The 18,716-nt window shown below is 43.1% G+C and overlaps 1 protein-coding gene across 3 annotated transcripts in view; it reads left to right on the top strand.

Moving 5' to 3' along the window:
- Positions 1–18,716, top strand: part of LOC125466244 (KAT8 regulatory NSL complex subunit 1-like) — a 252,498-nt gene that overhangs the window by 169,933 nt on the left and 63,849 nt on the right. For all 3 annotated transcript variants that reach the window (XM_059638630.1, XM_059638628.1, XM_059638627.1), the window contains exons 4-5: positions 6,637–6,810; positions 12,710–12,822. In XM_059638630.1, coding sequence (XP_059494613.1) covers positions 6,637–6,810; positions 12,710–12,822 — 287 coding nt within the window. The remainder of the gene's footprint in view (positions 1–6,636; positions 6,811–12,709; positions 12,823–18,716) is intronic.

Below are 18,716 nucleotides of genomic sequence, written 5' to 3'. Positions count from 1 at the left end.
AAGGAACAGATATTGCGTGTCCTTGACAGGTATGTCCCTGTCAGGCAGGGAGGAAGTGATAAGGTAAGGGAACCGTGGCTTACTAAAGAAATTGTATCTCTTGTTAAGCGGAAGAGGGAGGCTTATGTGATGATGAGACGAGATGGTTCAGATGAGGCAATGGAAAATTACATATTAGCTCGGAAGGATTTAACGAGAGAGTTAAGAGAGCAAGGAGGGGATGTGAGCAGACATTAGCAGATAGAATAAAGGAGAACCCTAAAGTTTTCTGTAGGTATGTGAGGAATAAGAGGATGACTAAGGTAAGAATAGGGTCAGTCAAAGACAAGTGGGAAGTTGTGTGTGGACCCTGTGGAGATCGGAGAGGTGCTGAACGAATATTTCTCATCCGTTTTCACTCAGGAAAAGGAGAATATTGTAGAGGAGAAGACTGAGTTACGGGCTACTCGAATTGAAAGAATTGAGGTTAGTAAGGAGGCAGTGTTATCAATTCTAGAAGGTGTGAAGGTATATAAATCCCCTGGGCCGGATGGGATTTTTCCGAGGATTCTCTGGGAAGCTAGGGAGGAGGTGGCGGAGCCTTTGGCCTTGATCTTTGAGCTGTCATTGTCTACAGGTTTAGTACCAGAGGACTGGAGGATTGCAAATGTTGTTCCCTTGTTCAAGAAGGGTAGTAGAGATGACCCAGGTAATTATAGACCAGTGAGCCTTACGTCTTTTGCAGGAAAGGTTTTGGAGAGGATTACAAGACATAGGATTTATAATCATCTCAGAAGCAACAATTTGATTGGAGATAGTCAACATGGATTTTTCAAGGGCAGGTTGTGTTTCACAAACCTTAGAGTTTTTTGAGAAGGTGACCAAGCATGTGGATGAAGGTAGGGCAGCTGACGTGGTGTACATGGACTTCAGTAAAGCTTTTGATAAGGTTCCACATGGTAGGCTATTGGAGAAAATATAGAGGCATGCGATTGAGGGAGATTTAGCAGTTTGGATTAGAAACTGGCTTTCTGTAAAAAGGCAGCGAGTGGTGGTTGATGGAAAATATTCAGCCTGGAGTCCGGTTACTAGTGGTGTGCCTCAAGGATCTGTTTTGGGACCACTGCTGTTTGTCGTTTTTATAAATGACTTGGATGCAAGCCTAGGTGGATGGGTTGGTAAGTTTGCAGATGACACTAAAGTCGGTGGAGTGGTAGACAGTGTGGAAGAATGTTGCAGGTTACAGGGAGACTTGGATAAACTGCAGAATTGGGCCAAAAGGTGCCAAATGGAGTTCAATGCGGATAAATATGAGGTGATTCACTTTGGGAAGAATAGAAAGCCATAATACTGGGTCAGTGGAAAGATTCTTGGTAGTGTGGATGTGCAGAGGGATCTTAGTGTCCACGTACATAGATCCCTGAAAGTTGCCACCCAGGTTGATTGTGTTGTTAAAACGTCTTACGGTGTGTTAGGCTTTATTGGTAGAGGGATTGAGTTCCGGAGCCGTCATGTCATGCTGCAACTATACAAAACGCTAATGCGGCCTCACTTGGAATATTGCGTGCAGTTCTGGTCACCCCATTACAGGAAAGATGCGGAAGCATTGGAAAAGGTGCAGAGGAGATTTACCAGGATGCTGCCTGGTCTGGAGCGAAGGTATTATGAAGAAAGGCTGTGGGACTTGGGTCTGTTCTCATTGGAAAGAAGAAGGCTAAGAAGGGATTTAATAGAGACATTACATGATGATCAGAGGATTAGATAGGGTGGACAGTGAGAGTCTTTTTCCGAGGATGATGACGTCAGCTTGTACAAGGAGGCATAGCTACAAATTGAGGGATGATAGATTTAAGACAGATGTCAGAGGCAGTTTCTTTATTCAGAGTGGTAAGGGCATGGAACTCCCTGCCAATGTGGTGAAATCAGCCACATTAGGGGCATTTAAACAGTCCTTGGATAAGCATATGGATGATGATGGGATAGTGTCGGGGGATGGGCTTAGATTAGTTCACAGGCTGGCGCAACATCGAGGGCCGAAGGGCATGTTCTGCGCTGTATTGTTCTATGTTCTATGTCGGAATGTGCACTTTCATGGGGGAGAGTGAACAGCCAGAGGCTGTGGTTTGTATCGGTACCAACGACAATAGGCAGAAAGAGGTATAAGGTCTTCAAAAGGAGTTCAGTGGGAAGTTTAAAAGTGGGACATTTTGGACTGTAATCTCAGGATTGCTTCCTGTGCAATGTTCCATTGAGGTGAGGAATAAGAGTTTAGTACAGGTAGTTACATGGCTAATGAGTTAGTCTAAGAGGGAGGACTTCAGATACGTGGTTTGTTGGAATGTTTTCTGGGGCACGTGGGACCTGTGCAAGCAGAATGGGTGGCACTTAGACTGGAGGACCACCAACATCCTTGCAGAGACGTTTGCTCATGTCACTTGGGGATGTTCAAACTAGTATGGCGGTGAGCGGGAACCAGAGCAATGGGTCAGCAGGTGAAATAACCAGGGAAGAGTCTAAGACAAAGCCTAGTAAGACTAAGGTGAAGAACAAGTGGACAAGTTGCTGAACGTGGCAGGACTGGTGGTCTGAAAGGTATCCGTTTTAATGCAAGGAGTATGACAGGTAAGAAAGATGAACTTAGAGCTTGGATTAATGCATAAAACTGATGTTGTAGCTAGTGTTCAGACTTGGTTGAGAGATGGACAACACTGTATCTTAACGTTCCGGGATTTAGATGTTTCAAGAGTGAGAGGGGAATGTTTTAAAAAAAAAGGTAGGCGTGCTGCATTATTGATGAGGGCGAATATCACAGCCGTACCAAGGCATGACATCTTAGAGCCTCATCCGGAATGGCCCTATGGGTAGAGCTCAGGAATAGGAAGGATGCAGTTGCTTTGCAACAGTACGACAGACCTTTTAACAACCAGTGGGTTATAGAGGAACAAATATGTGGATAGATTATGGAAAAATGTGAAAATAACAGGGTTGTTATGGTATGTGATTTTTAACTTCCTGTATATTGATTGGGACTTGCTTAATGCCAGGTGCTTGGATGGGGGAGAATTTGTTTGTGTCCAGGACAGTTTTTTTCAAAATAATAAATAAGAATCTGACTGGGGAAAGGGATACTGGATCTAGTATTGGAAGGAATGAATCCAGCCAGATGATCAAAATTGCAGTAGGGGTGAAAGTACTAAATTGAGAGAAGCCTAGCTACCACAATAAAAGGCAGGAACTGGAGACTGTAGGTTAGGGCAACTTTTTGACAGTAAATCCATGTCTGACACATGGGAATCTTTTAAAGACAAGTCGATTCGAGATTATTCCACCATGTTCCTGTGAAAATGACAGAAAAGAATGGCAAGATCTGGGACCTTGGACAATTTTAAAGTTTTCAAAAAGAAAAAGGAGACATATGAAAGGATTAGGAAACTGAAGACAGATAGAACCCTTGAAGAATACAAAGATCGTAAGAAAGAACCCAAAAAAACAACTAGCAGGGCTAAAAAAGGTCATGAAATAGCTTTGTCAAATAGAATTAAGGAAAACCCTGAGGCATTTTACGTCTATAAGGAGCAAGAGTTTAGCTGTGGGAAGTGGAGATCCACTTAAGGACCAAGGAGGAGGTTTATCTGTGGAGCTGAAATAAGTGGGATGAGACCCTTTAATGAATGTTTTGCATTAGTGTTTGCAAAGGAGAAGGACTTGGGGTTTGGTGAGTGTAATGAAGGATTATGATATGTTGATATTCTGTATCATGTCAATATTAAAGAAAGGAGGTGGTGTTGGGTGTTTTGAAAAGCCTTGAGGTTGACAAGTCTGGGGACCTGATGGCATCTGTCCTAGAATGCTGAGTTGGCAAGTAGGGGAATTGCTGAGATCTTGTACAGAATCTTAGTATCTTCCTTAGTCACTAGAATGGTCCCAGAGGACTGGAGAATGGCCAACATTGTGCCTCTGTTTAAGAAGGGAAATGGGATAATCCAGGAAATTACAGACTGGTGAGTCTTATGACAGTGGTAGAGAATTATTGGAGAAGGTCCTTTAGGATAGGATTTACTCATGTTTTGAAAAATCTGGACTTATTAGCAACATGCAGCATATCTCACAAACTTGGTTGAGTTTTTTGAGGATGTGGGATGGGCAGCAGATGTTGTTTAGATGGATTTTAGCAAAGCCTTTGATCTTCACAGCAGGCTGATACAAAAAGTGGTCATGTGAGATCTGCTCTGAGCTGCTAAGATGAATACAGAACTGAATTAGACAAGAGAGAGAGTAGTGGTGGACGGATATTTTTCTGACTAGAGGTCTGTGATTGGTGGTGATCCACAAGGATCAGTGCTGGGACCCCCATTTGTTTGTAATGCATAGATATAATTTTGGAGGCAAATATAGGTGCCCTGGTTAGTAAGTTTACGGATGATACAAACATTGGAGGAGCTGGGAAAGTGAGGAGAATTGCTAGGGGATACAATAGGATAACGATAGACTGGAAACTTGGACAGAGAAATGGTAGATGGAGTTTAACCCAGACAGCTGCGAGGTTGATACAATTTGCAAGATCTAATATAGGAGGAAAGTATATAATAAGTGGCAGAACCCTTAGTTGTATCAACATACAGAGAGATCCACGCACACGGGTCCACAGTTCCCTGAAAATGGCATGTGGATAAGGTGGTCAAGAAGGCGTATAACACATTTGCCTTCAAATGGAGGGTTAGAGTATAAAAATTGACAAGTCATGTTGCAAAGGTGTAGAGCCTTAGATACACCACATTTGGAATATTGTGTACAGTTCTGGTTGCCACACAACAAGAAGGATGTGCAAGCTTTGGAGAGGGTGCAGAAACAGTTTACCTTGTTGCCGGTTTGAAGGCTATTAGCTATGAGGAGAGATTGGACAAACTTGACTTGTTCTCACTTAAAGGTTGAAGGGTAATCTGATGGAAGTGTACAAAATTATGAGAGGCCTAGATAGTCAGTCTTTCTCCCGGACTAGACATGTCAGTTACTAGTGGGCCAGAGGGCCTGTTTGTGTGCAGTATTACTCTCCTTCGAAAGCATCATCTGCCTTGACCCTAGCTCTGCTTCCAAAACCATCATTCTTTTTTCGTTAAACTTCTTGGGCTGACCAATTTCAAGGTTCTCCTCCCTGTCCTCTTCCAAAACCAAAAGTGATATCTCAGTCTGCATCAGCTTCCATTTGCCCATCCCCATAATTGACATGCAAGCATTGAATATATAGCACAGAGGTAGGCCATTTGGCCTAACTAGTCTGTAAACTAGAAAATAATGGAATAATCCAATAGATGAAGTAACCCATGTGTGGGGAGAGAGAAAGTGAAAGTGAAAACCGGACATAATTCAGTACAGACACTGGGCAAGAAACAAAATGACAATTCTGTGGTCAAAACAAAGGCTTAGCCTATTTAAATGATAAAAGTCATTATGAAACAAAACAAAGGAGAATGACATCTGCAAACTATGCTTGCAGTTACTGTCATGTGGGAATTTCATCGTATGTTATGGGGTTATGTGTTTGAATTGTCTACAGTTTGCTGAATTCATTCAGAATTCCTAAGCTTGAGGGGTAGCTAGAATAATGAGCCCATTAGGAACTGGAAAAGTTGACTAGAGTGTACATTTCAGGAGGTTTCAAACGCAGAGTTCAGGACCATAAATTGATGGCCATCAGGAAGAGGAAGGAGGAGTAGAATATCAAACATTCTCGATTAACTTTGAAATAATTAGAGATAAAACTCCTTAGTATTGATATCACTAAACACTGTCTCACCATGCATTCAGAGAAAAGGAAAACTTGCATGAATTTCCAGTTTGCCTATTATGTGGAGTAGAGCTCTTTATGGACAATAGCTTGAACAGACCATATGAAGTTTTCTTAGTTTTAGTTTTGTTGATGGATGATGTATTACCTACACTAGATATAAAAGGGCCTGCACACAATACACTTGGTTCTGCACTGCACAGTGAAAGATCACTACCATAAAGACAGTAAAACTTGTTTTAATTTCAGTGGCTAATGTTAAACATCTTCATTTTGCTGTGATCTTGAACTAATTGCTGAAATGTTGCTGGGCCTGTCCTCTTGCTTGTTATCATATTCTTGTTGATACAATCTCTCATCTATTGTTTATATGTTGTTTCCGAAAAGTCAACCCTCTGATACCTGATGCAGGAACAACCAGCTGAATGATGCATTTGATGGAAATATATATGGTTAAACTGAATACCAATGTTTGTATTTGGTATTTCAGCCTTAATGTTACGTTGTACTGAAATGCATGTTTATGGTTTAAAGTAGCTTTTCATCAATGAGTTCATCATTGTGAAATGGTTGGATAACAAGTGCTGTCTGTTCAAAAAAATGTGTTCAATGTTTTATGGTTCCAAGTTTGACAGTCTGAAAAGAGCATTTTGAGCTGATGTGAACTAACCAACTAAAATGGAAGATAACTGCCACTAGTTGTAGATTTGGTGCGAGGAACTATGTTTGCTTTTCTTCAGTACATCAGAAAATGTTTATGGTGGCGTTGTTATCCTTGCAATATATTTTGCAACGTAAAAGAATGACTTTAAATTTTTGTAAATAAATGTGATTGACCAAGTATTTTACTGACTTGTACCATTTACCAACAGGGTTCAGTTGTTCTTGGAGATTCTCCAGCCTCAGAAGATTTAAGTCGGCTGCAAGTAAGCTCCCCAGAGAGTGGTGCTTCTCCACCTCAAACTGAAGTGAAAGCCAGTGGCGCTGGTGTCAAGCTTGAGATGCCAGTCTGCAGTTATTCACTGCCAAAGATTCTGGGTAAACAGGTATGATTCTTTAGATAATAAAATGTGAAGCTGGATGAACTCAGCAGGCCCAGCAGCATCTCAGGAGCACAAAAGCTGACGTTTCGGGCCTAGACCCTTCTTTTTGAACTTAACTCATAAGGCTAATTTTCTTCTGAGATTAATGCTGAGATACCTGTAGTGTTTGCTGTTTAATCTGTCAGCAGCCAACACAATAGTTGTTATACAGTGGGATTGGTGAAACATTAAAGAATGTCATCACAGTGATTGCTTCCAAAAGTAATTATTGAGCAAACGAGATTTACTGAAATTTGTTTTTTCCACTTTTATAGTACTGTCTGGTTTTTTGCTTTTTAGCGTGTTTACTTTCGTGTTCCATCGTTACATTTGAAATAATATGAACTATCATCATCGTTGGTCCTTCACTGATGAGGATAAGTCTCATCCACTCTCATGGTGGATCCATACGTGACTGTACAGACCGATATGGCTACCGCAGGCTCTGTATACTTGGGGCAGGTAGTGGTCACAGGAAGGGGGGGGTAGGGCATTGGTGTGGCAGCGTGATCCTTATGCTGTTTTCACCTGGTTTCCTTTTGCTTCCCGATGACAAGTCTCAAGGTGCTTGATGCTTCCTGGATGCAGCTCCTCCACTTGGGGCCTGTCTTGGGCCAGTGTTTCCCAGGTGTCCGTGGGAATGCTGCATTCTGCTAGCGAGGCCTTGAGGGTATCACTGAAGCATTTTCTCTCTCCACTTGGGGCTTATCTGTTTCGAAGCTGGGAGTAGAACACGTCCTTGGAGAGTATTGTGTAAGTTGGTGGACAATGAGCCAGCCCATCACAGCTGATCAAGAGTGGCCAGTGCCTCGATATTGACCTGGTAGAAGACACTGGTGCTGATGCATCTTTCTTCCCAGCAGATTTGAGGAATCGTGCATTGGTGGTAATGCTCCAGTGCCTTGTGGTGTCTGCTGTAGACAGTCCACATTTCAGAGCCGTATAGGAAAGTGGGAATCATCACAGCTCTTGAGATCTTGATGTTAGATCTGATGTTGCTCTCGAACACCCTTTTCCTCAGGCAGGCGAGGTCTGCGCTAGCATGCTAGAGTTGATGCTGGATCTCCTCTTCAACAGCTACTTTGGTTGACAAGACAATTCTGAGATCTTGGAAGTGGTCAATGTTCCCCAAGTGCTCTTCACCCCTGCCCCACTCTTCCATGCATTTTGAAGATCAGGGGTTTTTTCCACAATGTTAGGCCAGGTTGATGAAAGAGCTTCGTCTTGCAGATGTTCAGGATGAGATCCGTGCTTTCATATGCCTCCATAAAAGTGCTGACAGTGGCCTGGAGCATGTTCTCCAGAGATTGCTCATACACAAGCATCATCTGTGTAATGGAGCTGCATGACGCTCGTTGGGTGAGTGGTTTTGGCTTGAAGGCAGCAGAACTGAATAATTTCCCACAGGTTCTGTAAGTTACTCTACTCCAGTGGGGAGCTTGTCAATGGTGAGGTGAAGTTCTTCCATACGGTAATACAAGAATAGTGTGGGATGGTGACACAGCCCTACTTGATACTAGTCCAAACAGGAAATGGGCCAGTGATGGAACTATTTCCTTTAACCATGATTTCCATGTTGTCATGGAGTGGGTGAAGGATGGTGACAAACTCCATGGTGCAACCAAAGCGGAGAAAGACATTCCATAATGCTTCCGATTCAGTGTCAAAGGCCTTTATAAGGTTGCTGAAGGCCATGCACAGCCCCCAGGGAAGAGACGTTTGAGAAGGACATTGGCGATAACTTTAGCAACAGTTGACAGCAGGGAGATTCTCCTTAAGTTACCACAGTCTGATTTTGTTCCCTTTTTTGAAAATACTCTCAACTGTGTTATTTCAGAGCTCTCCTAGAATGCTCTCCTCCCCCGAGATAAGGCAGACAAGGGTGTGTGCCCACAGCAGGAGCTCGTTGCATCCACACTTCATTGTATCAGCAAGGATACCATCTTGTCCAGCAGCCTTGTTATTAAGCCAGCAGAGGCAATCTTTTTTACTTTGTACAAGGTTGGGGAATTGTTGAGCTCATGGCATGAAGTGTGCTGCATTGTACGTTCAAGAACGCCCGGATCAACAATTGAGCCCTGGTTGAGGTCTCCAAAGTGTTCCACCAGTGTTTTTTTTTAATGACTTCTTTATCTTTGTGAGCCACCGGTCCTTGGCCAGCAATGGTGTGGAGCCTTGGGTGTTTGGTCCATACGTGGTCTTGATAGCACAGAAGAGAACATGCATGTCTTGGTTGTTGGCCATTTGTTGGGTCACCAGTGCTTTCTCTGCCCACCACGTGTTCTTTGAGATAGTGGAAACTGCAGATGCTGGAGAATCTGCGATAACAAGGTGTAGAGCTGGATGAGCACAGCAGGCCGAGCAGCATCATCGGAGCACGAAAGCTGACCCTTTGAAGAAGGGTCTAGGCCTGAAACGTCAACTTTCGTGCTCCAATGATGCTGCTTGGCCTGCTGTGTTCATCCAACTCTACACCTTGTTATCTCACCTTTTTTTTATGACATTGGTTTTGATTTTGTGCCTCTGCCTTCAGCCATCTGTAAGTCTTCCGGTTCTCTTGAGTTGTTTCACACTCAAAAATACAATGCACTTGTGGCTGAATACTTCCCAGATCTCATTATCATTTTCATCAAGTGTTTCCTGTTTGAGTGGCGAACGAGTTTTTGCCGGCATTGATGTGGCAGTCTTAATAGCAGACCAGAGACTGTTGGGAATATGAGCTATATGTGCATGGTGGACTACTCCTAATCATGCCCACCTCCAACTTCTTCATGTATACTCCTTTCTATGTTGCTTAACACAACAAACAATTTTTTGGTAATCTGTCAATGCCTTATGTGGCAGCACCAGAGCAGATGATCTAAATGTTTAAAAACCAAACGTAAAACAGAAACCTAATTCTTTGTCTGTGAAAAGGCAAAATTTGTCCCTGATACAAACGAGTGTCCTGTGCCCAACACTTAGCCAGCATACCACCAGAAGTTTTAGAAAGAACTAACACATTGAAAATATGAACATAACTATATTTTTTAATTTTTCTGTGAATTATACCACACTACTATCATTGAACTTTGATAGGGGGCATGCTTAGCCCCGCACAAAATCTCTGTAATTTATGTTGAGATTTGGTGTTTGCAGCAGAGAGCTGTTGCTTTGTCCATTGTCTACTGGACACAGCATATGTTACATATCATACACAGCACATGTTACTAGACCAAAATGTTTAATTTCAATGCTCAGTAAATGAACAGGGTAATTATGATGCATATGTAGTGATTAGTCTAAATTCTGAAACCAAAATACCTTCGTTCGCTCTCCAAATGTGGAATTTTTCTTCTCATTTGCAACTGGACGTGGGAAACCCTGGTAAACATGCTTATAGTGTGCCCATAGGAACAGGAGTGGGCCATTCAGCCCCATGAGCCTGCTCCACCACTCACTGGGATCTGTAGCCTAACACTCCTTACCTACCTTTGGCCCATATCCATTAATATGTTTGTTTCGCAAAAGTTTTATCTTAGATTTAAAAGCAACAATTGATCCAGCATCCATTGCCATTTATGTAAGACAGCTCCAAGCAACTACCATCCTGTTTGGAAGTACTCCCTCACATCTCTCCAGAATAGTCTAGCCATAAATCTCAGACTATATCCCCTAGTTTAGAATCCCAACCAGGGAAGATAGTTTATCATTAGCTGCACTGTCTTTTCTGTTAATATCTTGAAGACTTCAATCGGGTCACTCCCTAACTTCCTAAATTCTAGAGAAAACAGGCCAGATTTGTACAGTTTTGCCCCATAACTTAACTCCTGAAGCCGAAGTGTCATTGTTGTAAATTTACCCTGGACTCCCTCCCCGGCCAGTGTGTCCATCCTAAGTTATGGTGCCCAGATCTGCTGTCAGTACTTCAAGTGGGATCTAACTAGGATTTCGTGTAACTACAGCATAACATCTGCATCCATACACTTCTGTCCTCTAGTTATCAAGGCCAGCATTCCGTTAGTTTTGTTGATTATTTTCTGCAACTGTTTTAAATCTGTGGAATCTATACAATCTGTAGATTTCATCTTTATAATCTATTGATCTATGCACCCAAATTCCCAGACTCCGGGTGCCCACTGTATTTATCTTCATACCATCAGGAAAGCACCCCAATCTATCCTTTCTGCTTTTAAACTGGCTCACATTGAATCCAACTGCTCCAATTTTGCCCATTCATTTGTGCTGTCATCCACACTGACTACAACACTTTGTGTACACAAAGATTTGTGCACAACACCTATCACACGTTTAGATCCTTTACTGTTCCTCAGTTTCACCCGTATGTCTCTACTGACTGATTTTTGCCTCATTATATCTGCATCGTTGAAGTAGTTTTGTTTCTAATCAGTAAGGCTGTTTCAACTCTGCTATTTTTCCTGTCCATCCTTGAAATCTTATAACCTGGTATGTTTAGTTCCTAGCTTTAGTTGTCTTGCATCTATGTCTCAGTAATAGCTACTCTATGATGATCTGCAATTTCAATTTGTGCCTGCCACTCAAGTAATTTATTGCTGTACTCTGTATTCATGTATAGAACTCAACTTTGGGGCAAACACCATACCCTGTTCCTCAGCACTGATGCTTTAATCCCTGCTTATTATTTCTATCTTCTGATGTAATCAATACACTTCCACACCTGAAGATGGTTTTGTTATTGTTCCGTTCTTCAAGTCCATTTGCCAAACTTTCTCTTTTTGAACTTTTTAACAGCAGTCTCTTGTTCTTGTTTTTGTTTATTTTTTTGACTTCTATTGTGTCCATCTATATAAATTTTGACATTAACTATATCCTTCTTTCAACTTCATTTTAATAAATTTCCACAGGTGATGATTTTCTTTCGTCCCCTTGTTCATGCTCAACCTTTTTAAATTGCTGCTATATGTAATATCTTGCAACATTGACAATGAATTTACACTAGTATATTGGATAGATCAACTGTTTCCATATTTCGATGCAGACCTTTAACTGATAAACAGATGATGTTAACAAAACAGGAGTTTCTCAAATTATTGTCTGTCAGTAGTTGATACTAAAAGCTTACGAATATCTGCACAGTTGTTACTGTTTTCCTGTGGGTGAGCAAGGTAGACTAATTATGCATTTAGATTTTTTACTTATATTGTGGACTGCCTCCTATCATTATCTTGCCTTCCTCATATCTTCAGAAGGCATGGCTCCAGCACCTGGTTGAAGAGACAGTTTATTCGCACTCTGGGTAGACTGGAAATACTTGGTGCTCGTTTTTTAGGCTGATGCTTTCTGCAACAAGCAGAAAAGGTAGTTGAAAAAATCTCTAACTTTCTTGACCTGACTTACCCTCAAAAATGGAACAGTTGACAGCACATGTTCTAAAAGTTTATAATAAATCCCTTGCATTTAGTTGCACAAGATCGTAACTGCATCTGACCATTGCTATCATGTTCGAACTTTTGAGAAATCAGGTATGGGGAACATTACTAAAACTCACTAGTCAAAATAATGAGTTTTCTAAAACTGTACTGTGAAATAAACATCGAGATTAAGTCTGGAAGTAACTTTGGAATTTTTCTGGCAATGTCTAGGTAATGTAGTGAGCATTACTTTAAAAATCTAAGAAAATGCACCGATCCGCAGTCTGGATGCTGGAATACTGAGATTCATCAATACGTGGCTAGGCCATATCCTGGAATGGTGTTGTGATGCTGCAAAGAAGAATCTTTGGGAGAAAAAGTTGCTTGTGCAGAAGATGGTATTTTGTTGTACAACAACGGAATGAACATGTTGAATTATCAAAAGCATGGTTAGTCTCTGCTACACCACTTCTTTTATGTTTAACTTCCAGGTTATTCCCCCTATTGACCTGCTAGAAAGTGTGACATCTTGTTCCACATCAACTGAATCTGTACCAACAAAGCCCTGCAGTAACCTTAAGCCTGTCAATGGAGTGGTCAACAGGTAAGATATTGTTTAATATTGGAACTTGGGTTCCAGGATGCCATTGCACTATAAACGATGTAGATCTTGAACTTGTCACGTTAAACAAAATAGTGGTATGATCGTAAAGGAATGGTTAGGCTTAATGTGAATGAATTATTTATTCTAAATTTGATTGTAGGATGAGAGAGCTTGCCAAATCTGAAGCAGCAATAGAAAGGTGGCAAGAAAGATATGGATTGGGGTAAGACACATTTTAATAAAATGTCAGGATCTGCTTGAAGAAGACTGGAATCAGCTTCTTGAGGGTAAATCTACAGCAGAACAGTGGGAGATGTTCAAAAGGGTACTCAGTGGGTACAGCCCCAGTACATTGCTTCCCAAAGGGAATGTAGAGAGCCTTGCATATGTAAGGAATATTCAGGACTGTATAAAATGAGACTCTTATAAAATAACAGGTACATTGGAGTGAAACAAGTGACACCTTAGAGGAGTATAGGAAGTACAGGGAGAGCCTTGGGAAACCAATTTGGGGGCTCAGAAGGAGGTATGAGAAAAGACTGGCAGGCAAGATGATGGAGAATCCCAAGATATCCTACAAGTATCAAGTGGAATAAAATAACCAGAATAAGAGTAGAGCCCGTCAACATGATGATGATGCCAGAGATCATGAGAAGAGTATTAAAAAGGTACTTTGCATCTGCCTTATTCTGGAGAAGAAGAATGGACTACCTTCCAGGGTTCACTTTGGAAGCAGAAACAAGGCAGATTACTACCTGAATGGCTGTAAATTTGGAGAGGGGTGTGTGCAGCAGCACCTGGGCATCCTTATGCATCAGTCACTGAAGGTAAGCATGCAGGTGCAGCAGGCGGTAAAGAAGGCAGATGGTATGGCCTTCATTCCAAGAGGTTTCGAGTGTAGGAGCAGAGATGTGTTGATGCAGTTGTACAGGGCCTTGGTGAGACCATAAATAACAAGGTATAGAGCTGGATGAACACAGCAGGGTGAGACCATACCTGGAATACTGTGTGCTGTTTTGGTTTTCTTTTCTGAGGAAGGATGCTCTTGTTCTCGAGGGAGTGCAGCAAACATTTACCAGGCTGATTCTAGGGATGGCAGGTCTGATTATGTGAGGAGAGATTGACGAGTTTGGGATTGTCTTTGCTGGGGTATAGGTGAATGAGGGGGGATCTCGTAGAACATAGAACAGTACAGCACAGTACAGGCGCTTTGGCCCACGATGTTGTGCCGAACTGTTACCCTAGTCCTAAGGCCTGTCTAACCTCCACCCCTACTTTATACTACGTCCATATGCTTATCTAGTAGGCGCTTAAATGCTCCTAATGAGGCCGACTCCACTACCCTCTCCGGCAATGCATTCCACACCCCGACCACTCTCTGAGTACAGCACCTACCTGTGACGTCTCCCCTACGTGTATCTCCACTCACTTCAAAACTATACCCCCTTGTAATCGCTACCTCCACCCTCGGAAAAAGTCTCCCTGGTTGTCTGCTTTATTTATACCTCTGATCATTTTGTACATCTCTACCAAGTCACCTCTCATCCTTCATTGTTCTAAAAAGAGAAGCCCTAAAAGACCTAGCACTCTCAACTTTTCCTCAAAAGATCTTCTCCCTCCATTCCAGGCAACATCATGGTAAATCTCCTCTGCACCTTTTCCAGTGCTTCTACATCTTTCCTGTAATGAGTCCACCAGAACTGGACACAGTACTCCAGTTGTGGCTGAAACAGGCTTTTATCTAGCTGGAGCATAACTTCACGGGTCTTGAACACGATCCCTCTATTAATGAAACCTAACACACCATATGCCTTCTTAACAACTCTATCCACCTGGGTGGCAGCTTTCCGGGAACTGTGAACATGAACCCCAAATCTCAGGCTGACTTATAAAATTATAACAGGACTAGACAGGGTAAATGCAGGGAGGATGTTCCGGATGGTGGCTGTGACCAGAACCAGGGGATGAGGATTCAGGGTAGACTATTTAGGATGGAGATGAGACATTTTTTCACCCAGAGTGGTGAGCCTATGGCATTAATTACCGCCAGAAGTAGTTGATGCCATAACATTGAAAATGTTGAAGAGGCGACTAGATATAGCACTTGGGGCCAATGGGATCCAAGATTATGGGGTGAACGTAGGGTTAGGCTATTGAGTTGGATGATCAGCCATGATTGTGAAGAATGGAGGAGCAGGCTGAAAGGGCTGAATGGCCAGCTTCTGCTCCTGTCTTTGTCTGTTTCTGTGAGATACCTTAGGAGATTGTGGAGGTGTTCTTTCACTGGAGTTGGGGAGGGTCCCAGAGGCAGTAAATGGCGAATGTAGCACCTCTGTTTAAGAAGAGAGGAAGACAGGAAATTATAGGCTAGTTAACGTAATGTTGTTCGATGGCAAGTTTGAGTCCATTGTTAAGGATGAGATTGCGGAATTCTTGAAAGGTAGTTGTAAAATAGAGCTGAGTCAGTACAGCTTCATCAAGGGGAGGTCATGCTTTATAATTCTGTTGGAATTCTTTAAAGATGTAATGAGCAAGTTAGGCAAAGGAGATCCAATGGGCACGGCCTATTTGGGTTTCCAGAAGGCCTTTGACAAGGGGCTGCTAAATAAAACAAGAGCTCCTGGTGCTACGGACAAAGTACTGCATGGATGGAGGATTGGCCGACTGGCAGAAGATAGAAAGTGTGCATGAACAATTCCTTCACAGAATGGCAGCCGGACTCAAGTTCTGCAGGGGTCTATCCAACCCACAGTGATTTGCATTATACGTTAACGATCTGGAGGAAGGAACTGAGGGCATTGTTGCTAAGCCTGCAGTTGACACAGGATGAGTGGAGGGGCGAGTAGTGTTGAGGAAGTTAGGATGGTGCAGGAGGATTTGACCAAGCTAGGAGAGTGCGCAAACAAGTGGCAGGTGCAATATCCTGTGGGAAAGGAAAAGGTTATGTTCTCTGGTTGGAAGAATAGAGGTGTAGACTAATTTCTAAACAGGGAAAGCCTTTGGAAATTTGAAGCACAGGAACTTGAGGGATCCTGGTTCAAGATTCTCTTAAGGTTAATGTGCAGATTGAATTCGCAAACAGGAAGAAAAATGCAATGTCAGCACTCATTTTGAGAGGGAGAGAACACAAGGAGGGAACTGCTGCTGAGGATTTGTAAAGTCAGACCACATTTGGAATACTGTGAACAGCTTAGGATGCCGTCTCAAAGGAAGGATGTGCTCGTGTTGGAGGGGATCCAAAGGAGGTTCGCAATGATCCCAGGGATGAAGGACTTGTCATGCGAGGAGCGGTTGTCTCAAACCCACTCGAGTCGAACTACAACCCTGATTACGTTGAGAGCTTTTGCCTTTGCACCTCTCGCAAATTCCTGAATCATCTCTTACAACAACTCTACAGAAAGCACCGTAACCTTGAAATCAAGGTAGAATCCATACTCTCAGCTCCCAAACGTGCTACAGCAGTATAGTTACAAGACACTGCCAGACAGATGAGGCATGGAACTACACCACCTACATGCACGCTGAAAGCAAGAAGCTGGAGAAACTTTGTATCGTGACCAGCAATAACCAAATCTTCCCCTGGTACCATAGTTGAAAGCGGCACCACCATGGGAAATTTATTCTAAGCTTGTCTGACCACATCCTTCAAATGGACGGGAATGAAGTTCATAGCTGAGGACTCAATTTCTGCGCCACCACCAAAATGGACCCCGTTGGTTTCAGGGCAGACACAGGAATTCATCAGAAAAATGGGACTCTGGAAATTCTTCCAAGATGTCAGCAGCGAGCCCAATGAGCCAACCAACAAACCGGATCGGTCGACAGAGAGATCCACGGGGGAGTGGGCAAAGAAGTCGTCGAATTGGACCCTTCTGAGGGCCACTGCCCCGGGGCTTGACAGGAATGCTCAAGCGATCAGAGTGTGTGGATGCCAGATTCATCAACCACACTCACATGGTAGTGCAAAACGTCACTTAGGCATAACATATTGCCATCCATGCTCTTGACCAATCACAGCATTGTCATCAAACTAGCAAAGGAGGAACCATCATCATACGGAATACAACGGATTATTGCAGGGAAGTTGAATAACCACGACAGCTGAATAATCTGGAAGACTACAGACAACTACCTGCTGATCAACCAAAGAACATACCTGTCAACTGAACTGACTGGTCAGGACTTTTGACCAAGTCCTTCACAGTACTCAAGTTACTTTCATCCCATGTACTTCCCGTGGGGGTAACTTCTTCCGCCTTCCAATGATATGCAAAGCGAACACACGTGGACGCCCTATTTTATCAGCCAATGGCATCTTATCTGAGAACCTCTGACTATTTTGAGGCCATCTTGAAACCTATTATATAGGTGACCCACCAGCTTCTGTTGCGACACAACCTATTTCTCACAGAAGTTCAGCACTCAGCTGAACCAGGAACATTCCTCATCGCAATGGATGTTTTGGCACTCTACACCAGCATCTCCCATGACGACAGCATCGCTGCAACAGCGTCAGTATTCAGTACCACCAGCTGCCTATTCCCAGATGCCATCCTACTACTCTTCTGCTTCATCCTTAACCACAACATCTTCACCTCTCTCACATGCAGGCTCTCTCACTCCCAAATTTATGGGCTGAATTTGTATTTGCACATATGCTTTATTTTGTTCAAAAAGCACATTATTTATAGATAGTCAGTCAATGTGGCATTTTATAACTTCTTTCTTTAGAAATAAAACCAGTCTGACACCAAACCAAAGCGCAAACAGATTCTAGACAAGGCCTCACACCTAACATTCATTGATCACTACCTCAAAAAATTCCAACAGATTTGTTGGCCATGACCTCCCTCAAACAAAGACCTGCTGACTTTCCCTGATCAAACCTTTCGTCCGTAGATGGAGGCACTTCTTTCCCATCACTATTTCCTCCAGTAGTTTCACTACCATTGTCACCTCTTCTTCAACTAATAAAACCTTTAGTTCTCTGAGGACAGTGACTTGAAAGGAACTTAGGGATTTACATCATACAATGAATTAAAAACTCCTGACTGGTTAAAGATTGAACAGCATCTTTGTTTAATGTATCCTCATTAGTGGTGTGACCCTTTGATCTTTTACTTATAAATTCTGCGTCTGATACTACCTCTTTCACTAACACCTGAAGAAGCAGTCAGACTCTGAAAGCTTGAGATGCTGCTTGGCCTGCTGTGTTCATCCAGCCTCACATTTTATTATCTTGGAATCTCCAGCATCTGCAGTTCCCATTATCTCTGATACTATTTTAACCTCACTGCGAAGCCTCTGCCAGGGATGCCTAACCTGAAGAAGTTACCCTCCTCCCTCCGGACCAACCTCAGGGAATCTCTCTCCCATTGCAACTCTCTTGTAATCTCTTCGGCCTTGAAACTGCTCGACCATGTCCTGAAGCAAACCAGGTACCACAGCCACATCACCTTTCTCAGCACCTGCCTACGGAACCAGATCATCCCCAAGGGACTACAGTCCACATTTCAGCCTTCCCAATTTGGCCCCAACCGTGACCACCTCTACACCCAGAATATTCAGACCCTTCAGAAGCGGTTCTCCCTGCGAGTCCTGAAACAGACACTTGCAGCCATGCGCCGGCACCTCCAGGCACTGCAATCCAGCCTGCCCCAGCTCAGAGCCTCCCTCTCCCAGACCTGCAAGGGACCCCTGCTGTTTTTTATCCTCCGCAGGATCCACAGACTGAACACCCAGTTCCACTCAGCTTTACTGGACACCAAAAATCGTAAGTACAACCAACTCACAGGCCCCTGCCACCCACAAGAGGATTCCTGCGCCTCCCAAATCCCGACTCTGTCCCTGCCCCTCCCCCACCATGCACCCGCCGCCATTGACCATGAGGACAC

The sequence above is a fragment of the Stegostoma tigrinum genome, chromosome 31 (genome assembly GCF_030684315.1).
Source record: "Stegostoma tigrinum isolate sSteTig4 chromosome 31, sSteTig4.hap1, whole genome shotgun sequence".
Taxonomy (NCBI): Eukaryota; Metazoa; Chordata; class Chondrichthyes; order Orectolobiformes; family Stegostomatidae; genus Stegostoma; species Stegostoma tigrinum.
The sequence above is the reverse complement of the archived record's forward strand: the minus strand, read 5'-3'. Positions and strand labels throughout refer to the sequence as shown.